This window comes from Macaca thibetana, chromosome 16 (genome assembly GCF_024542745.1).
Source record: "Macaca thibetana thibetana isolate TM-01 chromosome 16, ASM2454274v1, whole genome shotgun sequence".
Classification (NCBI taxonomy): domain Eukaryota; kingdom Metazoa; phylum Chordata; class Mammalia; order Primates; family Cercopithecidae; genus Macaca; species Macaca thibetana.
In genome coordinates, this window is record NC_065593.1 from 24,348,126 (window position 1) to 24,357,573 (window position 9,448).

General features: G+C 59.9%; 1 protein-coding gene across 9 annotated transcripts; it reads right to left on the bottom strand.

Annotated features, from left to right (window-relative positions):
* Positions 1-156: 156 nt before the first annotated feature.
* On the bottom strand, positions 157-7,999 carry CORO6 (coronin 6). Of its 9 annotated transcripts, none has more exons than XM_050763328.1 (11): positions 7,757-7,999; positions 6,295-6,494; positions 4,720-4,842; positions 4,172-4,301; positions 3,902-4,083; positions 2,612-2,731; positions 2,050-2,154; positions 1,814-1,959; positions 1,431-1,488; positions 1,095-1,325; positions 157-1,004 (listed from the first exon to the last, which is right to left on the bottom strand). In XM_050763328.1, the coding sequence occupies exons 2-11, from the start codon at positions 6,490-6,492 to the stop codon at positions 882-884; spliced, it is 1,416 nt and encodes a 471-aa protein (XP_050619285.1). In that variant the 5' UTR covers positions 6,493-6,494; positions 7,757-7,999; the 3' UTR covers positions 157-881. The 9 variants fall into 9 exon arrangements, with proteins under 9 accessions (XP_050619285.1, XP_050619283.1, XP_050619284.1 ...); XM_050763326.1 differs by having other exon boundaries at positions 157-1,007; XM_050763327.1 differs by having other exon boundaries at positions 6,295-6,555.
* Positions 8,000-9,448: the final 1,449 nt, after the last annotated feature.

Sequence of the window (9,448 nt, forward strand, 5' to 3'; positions counted from 1 at the left end):
TCAGAGTGGGGAGAGCTCTAGGGTAAGAGGCTGCCTGGTGGGCCCTGAGCCCCGGAGTGCATCGCCAGGTCTCCCAGGAGCATGGGGGTAGCATTTGCAGAGGCTGGGGGTCTTGTTCCTCTCACTCCCACCCATGCAGGAGGCACAGACTGAACGCTTAGTAAAATGTTTCATTCAGTACGTCTTGTTTTTCTGAGAGACAACAGCAGAGGGTTGGGGGGCAGTGTGTGTGTATTTGTGATGAACCTAATTTCTCATGCCACTTCTCAAGATTTCTCCGCGGGGGCTGCCGCGAGGAAGCCGCCCTCGCCCCTGTCGCTGGAAAGAAGGAAAACTCTCTACCACAGACCTCTGTGGGTGTAACTGGGTCCGGCTCTGCAGCAAACGGGATGTGTATGTGTCTGCAGAACTGGGGTGACGCCCATCTGGTTTACCACTCAGGGTGATGGAAACCAGTGAGCTGATTAGGAGAAGCGCTGTCATTTTCCCCAGCCTGGGGGGACCCATCAAATCGCCACCCATCTGAGGTCAAGCTCAGGCTCCAATGTCCCCCAGCATCGCGTAAATACTAAGCACTTTCCCTGCCCTGGGCAGAGGACAAAGGGGGACACCACCTCGCCGTGCAGCACCATTGCTGGTCCCCCCCCAGACCTCCCTAGGCCAGTTCCAGCCGAGTCCCAGACGAGGCGCGCCGTCCAGCTTCCGCCGGACCGACATGGGTCTCCCCTGTGCTCCAAGAGTTACGGTCTCCCGCGAGGGGCGGAGTTCCCCTCCCAGTCCCGCCCCCGGCCCCAGCCCAAGAGGGCGGGGTCCGGGACCAATAGCTGGGGCGGGGCCGAGCTTGTGCTCCCCGCCCCGCTCCGCCTGCCTGGCGCGCCGGGCTAGTCCGTGCCGTCCACCAGCTCGCACAGCATGTTCTCCAGAGCCGTGATGCGCTGCTCCTGGGCCTGCACCCGCTCGCGGAGGGCCTTGATCTCCTCCAGCAGCGTCTCCAAGGTGTGCTGCTGCTGGGGCGGAGGACGGAGAGGCTGTGTCGTATAGGGGCGGTAGGGGGAGATGTAGATTGGGCCAGGGTGCAGCAGGGTCGATCTTACCGACAAGGGGGCGTCGCTGGATGACTGGCTGCGGCGGGGGACGGAGGGCGGGCGCACGTCCAGGATGTTGCGCTTCGTGACCCGGAGCTCGCGGTGCTTCGGAGGCACGTAGCCGTCCCTCAGCGAAATGAGCACCGGATCGGCGTCCTGACCGGATAGCCATTCGTCCGCTTCTAGGGCCGGCTCCGGGCCCGGCGTATCCGGGTACAGATCGTCCTGGAACAGGTCTGACTGCGGGGGTGGGTGGGACAGGGGGACCTGCGTGAGAGGGGTGCGGGGCCTGCTCCGCTCCCTTTCGCCTAGTAGCCCTGCCCAACCCTCCTCCCGGCCCCTCACCTTGCGGGGCACAGTCATGATGATAGGTTCACACTTTCTTTCGTGTAGCTTGTAGAACCTATAAGGGAGCAGGGTTCAGCACCCCCGCAGACTTTCACGTCCTTAACTTCTCCTGTCTAAGACCAAGGGGGTTGGAGGCCAACACTTGCTGAGCGCCTACCATGCATATTGCACATTACACACATTATTGGTTCTATAGTAAAAGACTGAAGTTGAGAATGTAAGGCTAGTGAGCAGTGGGTCTGGCACTGAAACAGAACTGTCTTATCCCCCTGTCCCCCTTTTCCAAAGCACTGCATTACTGGGGAAGCCCCGTGGCTAGGACCCGACATGAGTAGGGGACAGAGGCGGGCAGGTGTTCGGGAGGGGCCAAGGCCGCTGACCGGGCGATCTCACACTTGCTGACATCCAGTCCCCTTTTGGGCATGAAACCCATGCCCCGCTGCGGCTCTTTGCTGCTGAACGTGTTCAGGTAGTGCACGAAAGGCGGCTCGTCGGTAATCTCAAAGTACCGAATGCTGCTGTCGCCCTGCAAAACCAGTCGGTTCAGGGGCGCGCCCGGACAAGGCCCTCCATATCTCCATCCAGCCCCGTGTTCTCCCTGCCCGGCCGTGAGCACCTTGCCACACAGGTAGACGATGCTGGAGTCGGGATCGTAAAAGGGCAATAGGACCCCGTTGCTTGTGTCCATCTCCTGCAGTGCCACTGGCTCCTCGAAGTTGTTCTGCCCGAGTACAGGAGGCGTGACCAGCCCTGCCCCACCCTCCCGTGCTACTTCGGGACCCCCAGAAGCCCCTTTACGCTTCCTGGCCTTCCCAGACCGTATGCCCCAAACCTCTAGTGACCAGAGTTGCAGGCCCCTCCCCTGGGCACGTCTCTCCTCCTCCCCTGCGCACATCGCTCCTCCTCCCGGGCACATATACCCGCTGCGCGCCGCATGCAGTCACAGCAAACCACCCCCAGGGACTCGGCATCACCAGGTGGGGGCGCCAGCGCAGGATCCTTCACGCGACGCAGCAAAACTGGGCAGAGGGGTGGGTGTGAGAATGGCAGGCGCTGCAGAGGTGGCAGCAGCCTTCAGTCCTGTCCAGGTGGGCATGCCCTGCGGGTGGGGGGCGCCTGGCCACTCTCCCGTGATGCCAGTCCCCGGGGCACACACCCCAAGCCTCCAGCTGCGTTACCGGGTCCCACAGGCCCAGCTCTCGCTGGCTCATGCGGGTGAAGCCGGTGGTGAAGATATGGCCCTGTCGCGTGAAGACGGCCCGCATGGGCCTCATCCCCTCGTGGGCCGCAAACCTCTCCTGGGGGGAGGGGGAGACAGGGAGGGACATCACCCAGCCGCCTGCTCTGAGCAGCATGGAGGGACAAGCAACCAGCTTGCTGACTTGGGTGTCCGGGGTGGAGGAGCGGAGGCGGGGAAGAGACAAAAGGGGCCTAAGCACTCAGCTTCCTGCGGGGCCACGGCTGGCCCCTGACCTGGAGAGCATCCGCGCCTGGAGAGAGCAGGAGGCACGCGGCTCTCAGCCGATCCCGAACCCTTAAGCGCGCTCAAAGGCCGATCCCTAGAGCAGGGGTGTCTGCTGGCTCCCCGGAGTCGCAGCGAGGCTTTTCCTGAACGGGGAGCTCCCCGCTCAGCTCGGGCCTCTTGGGCGCCAGCCACAGCCAGGGAAGGCGCTCCCGGCGGACCCAGCGAAGGAGCGAGCTAGCGCGCCCGGCGCGGCCTGGCCTACCGGGTCCCAGAGCGCGAGCTGCCGCTCACTCATCCTGCTGAAGCCGGTGCTGAGCAGCTTCCCGTCTGCGGTGAAGACAGCCCGCAGCGGGCGGGCGCCCTCGTGAGGCCGGGCTCTCTCCTGCTCGCGGGGTTAGTGGGTTAGAGCGCCCGCGCGCCCGCCCGACCGCGCTCGGCGCTTGTGCTCCACGCAGACATGCAAGCGGCCCACGCACCCGCACCCCAGGTTAGACTGAGGCCGGCGAGGCCAGGGCCTCAGCCCACCCAGGGCACCCGGCTGGGATAAGCAACATGCGAGGGTTGCCCCCCATCCCCCGCCCAGCGGGTCCACAAGGAGAAAGGGCCAGCCCTCGAGCCAGTGTCAGGCCCCAGACCCTGGAAGATGCGTCTGGGTGCCGGCTGAGAGGAGAGGGGTCCGGGAGCTCAGGTTTCATGCAGGTTCTGGTGGGAGGGTGGAGTTTCCAGCTTCTCCCCTCCTCAATCCCAAAGCGAGGAGCCCTTCTCTGAGCTTCTGAGATGCAAGGGAGGGGAGGGAACAGGAGCCGGGCAGAGAATTGCAGGCTGGGGGCTTACTTAGGGCAGAGACCTGTGGTTGCAGAGACGGGGGAAGAGGGCTAGTCTCTGGAGCAGGGATGTGACAGGTGAAAGCCAGGACCAGGGGCTCTGATAATGGTGGGTACAAGGTGCTGACAGCTGGCCACTGGTCAGGGGATGCTGGGGAGTGGCTAGGCCAGGCACTCACCGCCACCACTTGGCCTTTTCTGGGGTCAATGATGCGCAAGGTCTTGTCCTTGCAGGTGGTGGCTAGCAGGCTACCGTTGCTGTTCCAGCACACACTGTGGATGACGTCTGGGTGCATATCATCCAGGCTCAGCAGCACCTCCCCGGTGCCCACATTCCAGATGATGATCATATTGTCACCACCTGCCCAGAGTGGCCAGGCATGGTCACCTGGGTCCCGCCTTTGCCACCACCCACCCATCTATGGGGGACCCCTCCCTTGCCCCCAGACCTGCACTGAGCAGGACATTCCTGGCAGTAGGGTGCCAGGAGAGGATGCCCACACGCTTGGAGTGGCCCTCAAGTGTGATGATAGGTTCCGTAATGTTGCGCATGGGGGTATAGTCTGGAATCTGCCACACCTGGGTAGGAAGAAAAGGCATATGGTAGGTGGAATGAGGAGCCACCCTGTGCTTCCCTGCCGGCTCTCTTGAGTGGTAAGGGTGAAATGCAGGGCAAGATGTGGTGGCGCATGCTGAGAGCCAGGAGGGGGCACTGCCAGCTCTCCAGAGACCTCCCATTCACTCCAGCAGGGAGACTTCAGAGCGCTGCCCTGCTGCTCTGCAGGCACCACGTTGGCCATGGCTATAATTAGTCCTAAGCAGTGCATCCTGGGAAGGGGTAGGCATGTAGCTAAAAATAGTCTGGGAGCTGGGCAGGGCAGGGCTCTGGGACCAAGCACCTCCCTTATTACCACCCTTAGCACCTTCCCCAGCACAGGTGAGGCAGCCTTCCCTGCTCCCCTGCTCAACTGCCCAGCAGTAGCCCCCTGGCTCCTACCATGATGGTGGTGTCGTCTGAGGCACTGGCGATGACATTGTCATTGTGTGGACACCAGTCAATATCCAGCACAGGGGCAGTGTGCCCAGTGACCAGTGGGTAGTTCTTATCCACTCGCCCTGTCTGAGGGGTTGGAGAGGAAGATGTGGGGCTACTCTCCTATGTGGTTTTTAGGGGGTGGGTAGCAGATCTGCTTACACCTCAATTCCCTATTATCTATTTTCTTTTTGCAGATCCCTCTCCACATTTCTAACACCATCCAGTCCACTTGCTGCACTTTACTGAAGGCAGAGTTGAAACAGTTTAATATTAGGGACTCTGACACAGAGAGGTAAGATGGCCTCACCAAGGATACACAACAAGATACTCATAGAGCTGAGATTTGAACTTTCCAGTCCAGTGCACTTCCAAAGACACCTACTTGGAGGAGGCTGTTCTTCAGCCCGTTCTCCTATTGAAATGTCTGTGGGATTCTCCTGGTGGAAGAGGTCAAGGTAAGGTAATAGTGTAGTGCTGGACAGCCCTTTGCTGGCCTCCCTTGGCAAATCTCTTCCTTGTGGACCACTTTCACCTTGGAACCACAAGCAGCAAGCATTCCTGGTGCCTACTATCGCCAAATGGGAGTTGGGGGCCCACCTATTTTTTGGTCTTCACAGGCTGCTTGTGGGGGTTCTGAGACTTCTGCAGGGACAGGCACTAGTCCAGACCAGGCAGCGGGGGAGAGGGTGGCTATGTGGTACTGAAAGAGCAGACATATTGGGGGAGGAGGCAGCTCCAGCTGAAATTTGAGCCCTGAGGCCTGTGTCCCAGGATGGTGTCTGCATTGTCTAGGGTGAGTCACTGGCTTTGTCAGGCCTCTTCCTGACCCTGCCCCCTGTGGAGCCTCCCCTAACAAGGTGTAGGGGCCAGAATCCAGGTCAGGGTCATACCTTGGGGGTGGGGGGGAGTCATCCTTGGGATGTGGATGGCCAAGGGGCTTAAGGTTATGAAGCTAACATGGCAGTCATTGCCTGGTCCCCATCCTAAGGGTAAGGAGGGCTCTGGCCTCGTGTATCATGTTCCCCTTCCTTTCCCTTCCCTTTCTTTCTATTTCACTGCAACAGCCCTTGGAGGTAGCCAGGGACTCTTTGGATAGAGCCTGACCCTGTCCTCAGTTTGCTGCTCTGAGATGTGACTTAATCAAATGGTCATCTTGGGCTAGGGAGGAGGTTTTCCACACCCAAAACATGAGGGGATGCGGCATTAGGAGAGGCAGTGATGGAATCTGGCCAGGCTTGGCTGTGCTGTGTCCCAACCATCTCCATCACCCGGCTCCCCTCCTGGTCCCTGCTGGGAATGGGGTGGTACGTGGAGAGGTGGGAGGGCTAGGGAGTGGGAGTAGGCCACCCTGATGTTAGGGTGGGGTGGGGTGGCCTCCCCTCTGGTTCTTGAGGGCTTGGGGAATAGGGAGGAGACAATCCACACAGACACTTCTCCTGACTGGAATGCAACTAGGTGAGAACACAGGCTGCCTTGGGAGTTCCCAGGGGCCCCAGCCAGTGTCTTCCCACTTGCTTCCTTTCCCTGGTCTCTCACCTTGGCCAGAGGCAGGACGATGAAGGCACCGCCGCCTCCAGCCTCCACAATAATGGCCAGGAATTTGGGGTTGACGGCACAGAAGGAGCTGTCCCATGTGACCTTGGACACACGGATATCCTCATAGGCCTGGTCGGCCTTTGCTGCCTGCCCAAACACATGGCGGAACTTGCTTTGCCGAACCACACGTCTGCTCATAGCTGCGGGCAGAGAGGTAGGATCTCAGTGCCCAGAAATGCCTTTGGTCCTTAGTCCTGTGAGCTGTGGGAGGGAGGAGGAGTGGGGGGGGTGGCTGATGAGAAGGGTTATGTGGTCAGGAGTCCGGTATAAGTCCATATAGTGTCTGGTCCTAGAAGCAGGGAGCTTTCTTCAAGGTGGTCAGAGTATGGGAAAGTTATTTTGCTGTGTAAAATGCTGTTTACAGTAAGGGGCTAGGATTTGGGGCCTGACTTCTCCATAGAGACCCAGGCTGAGGGGATTGTGGAGCCTAACGGACTGAAAGCTTTCTGGACGTTGGAATGTTTTTAGGAGGAGCCTCAACGCCACATTGCCCGCCTCCATCCCCCACCCCCCACCCCCGCTCCTACAGTCTTGATGAGCATCTCTTCACGGAAGTGATTGTAGCTCCCAGAGGCACCCTGTCCAGAAGCAGAGGCCTTGACCATTGGATCTTGGCTTAAAGCCAGGTATGGGGCCAGGACTGCACCACCACAGGATCCCGAACTTGCATCTCTGGAATAGTTCAGGCAGATGGGGTTTTGCCTTTTTCTAAAAATTTGCCAAAGGGGAAGTTCCTCCTGTCAGCCAACCTGAGTCCTTTCCGCTAGTGTTTTCATCCCATGCCTTGTGGGTGGACGGGTGGCAGCACAGAGTGAGGTGGGTCCCTCTTCTCCCACTCCTCTCTGCACTGGCTTCTCCAGGGAGCCCTGATCATGGTCTTCCGGCTTTTGCCTACCATACGCTTGTCCGGTTTCTCCTCTGGGTCCCCTGCCCTGGCTGGGCCTTCTTCCTAGTGAACTCTTCTCGGGGGGGATCCTCAACCCCATCCTCCACCCCTGCCCCCTCCGCGGCCAGGCCAGATTTGCAGGGATGGGGAGGGTGTGGTGCCTTTTCTCCAGCTAGGGCCTCTCTAGATGACACACTGAGTACTCCCAAAGCCCCAGCCAGTAGCTCCTGCCCCACCCCAGCCCCAGCATCCGCGTGCCCTTCAAGGCACGTCTGCGGCCCCGAGCCTGAGGCCCGGCCTCCCCGCACCCTTCTCCAGCCTCCTGCCCCAGCACTGCGTTCTTGCGAGACGAGGTGTCTGCGCCCTCCGGGAGCGCTGGCCAAATATAGACACCACGTCCTCCCCGCCCGAAACCGAATTTGGCGGCGCGGGGGGAGGGGGCGCAGACCTCTGCCCCTCAGGGACCCCGCCCGCTCCGCCGGCTGCGGTGGCGGCCGCGTGTGGGGGGCTGGGTACCTGGTCCTGAGCGGGCTGCGGGGCGCTCACGCTGCGAATCCTCTGCGGAGGGGGCCCGAGTGCGTAGGGGGCCGAAGAAGTCGTCAGAGCGAAGGAGCCAGCTCTCCGGGTGTCCGTAGTATCTGGGACCCGGGTGTCCGGCTCCACACTCAGGCCGCTGCCTGCGGCTCTCCAGGGCCCGGCGCCGCTGCAGCCCCAGCTGCTGCTGCCATCAACCTGAGGGGGTGGGGACTAGCTTAGGGGCGGGGCCAGAACCAAAGTTGCCCCGCCCCCTCTAGCGGCGGGAAAGTCGAGCGCCCCCGACCGCGCTCCGAGCTTCCGCTGGCCTCGGAAAAGCATCAAAAGTAAGTGTGCCGCTTTGTGCTGGGTACGCACGCTCTTTCCCTCCCTCCGTGACTCCCGGGTAAGCTGGGGAGGCTCGGGTTCGCAGACCCAGAGCAGGACGCTTGGAGAGGGAACCGGCGAGGGGGCGTGCTCCCCTAGAGCCGGCAGCCGTGCGAGATCAGGTGCCTCCGCCCGCATTCCAGCCGCAATCGCACTCCCAATTTAGCTGTCCCGACCGGCCGGGACTGCGGGACTGCACGTCCAGGCGTCCCTGGGGGAAAGAGGCCCTAGAGGATGAGGTCCCAGGCTGATCTAGGGCAAGTGCGAGGGCACCCGACACCGGGCTGCGAATGTTATTGTTATGAATAGCAATAGCGATCATTTGAGAAACCTAAAATGCTGGCTGTGTGCTAGGCATTTCACCCCATTAGAGGGGATTCCATGGACCAGGGCAGGAAGCAGCTGAAAGACCAAGGAGAGGACCGAGTGTAAAGTGAACCCACCTTGACACTCCCTCCCCTCCAGATGCCGGGGGAAGAGGCTGGCACAGGTCTCTAGTCACATTTTAGGGGTCAGAGAAGCCAGCCCAGAGGCCACACCCCTAATGTTTTCTGGGCCTTGTTTGAATTGGTGCCCAACTGTGTTCCAGGTTAACTTCCCCCATATCCCCCAATATCCACAGAACTGAATGCTGACCGAGGTCAAGGAGATTAAAGATAAACTAATCAAAATACAGCCAGTGAAGACCAACCAGTCCCGTAGCTCCAGTCTACCCAGTGTCTTCACATTGTCTGGATTTCTTCCCTTGGATCGTAGGGGCATCTGGGACCAGTTATTCCTTCCCACTCTCCAGGGCACACCTGGGAGCGAGTGAATGGAACACAGCGTTCCGGAGGGCAGATACCAGCACTGGGGAGAAAGGGGAGGGAAGGTGGTAGAAACCATGAAGGGCCCCACAAGGCTCCTTTGTTTCTCAGGAAGAGTCCAGGTGGCTTGTAGGGACAGACTCAAATCAAGAGCCAGTGGCTTGTAGGGGAACAGAATAAAAAACCGTTACGAGTGCTCCAGAAATAACTCCTGGCATAGGGGTGCGGGGGCAGGGTATGAGGGTACATGAGTCATCTCTCTTTTACCTAAAGATTCCAGGCACATGATTAGGAGGAAAATACCTGAGTGACTCAGTTGCTCCTTTACAACAATAACCCATGCTTATGTGCTAGGCACTGGCACTGTTCTAAGGGCTTTATACGTATTAATTTCATACTCTTAACAATCCTCTAGGCTGGTCGCAGGTGGCTAATGCCTGTACTCCCAGCACTTCGGGAGGCTGAGGCAGGTGGATTACCTGAGGTCAGGAGTTTGAGACCA

What these genes read in the sequence shown, in the direction of transcription:
- CORO6 (XM_050763326.1), bottom strand. Translation starts at nt 6,492, where the DNA reads ATGAGCAGACGTGTGGTTCGGCAAAGCAAGTTCCGCCATGTGTTTGGG. An exon ending in GAATGTCCTGCTCAGTGCAG is followed by an intron (nt 4,084 to 4,171) that starts GTCTGGGGGCAA and finishes CACTCTGGGCAG; the next exon opens with GTGGTGACAATATGATCATC. An exon ending in AGCTGGGCCTGTGGGACCCG is followed by an intron (nt 2,155 to 2,611) that starts GTAACGCAGCTG and finishes GTACTCGGGCAG; the next exon opens with AACAACTTCGAGGAGCCAGT.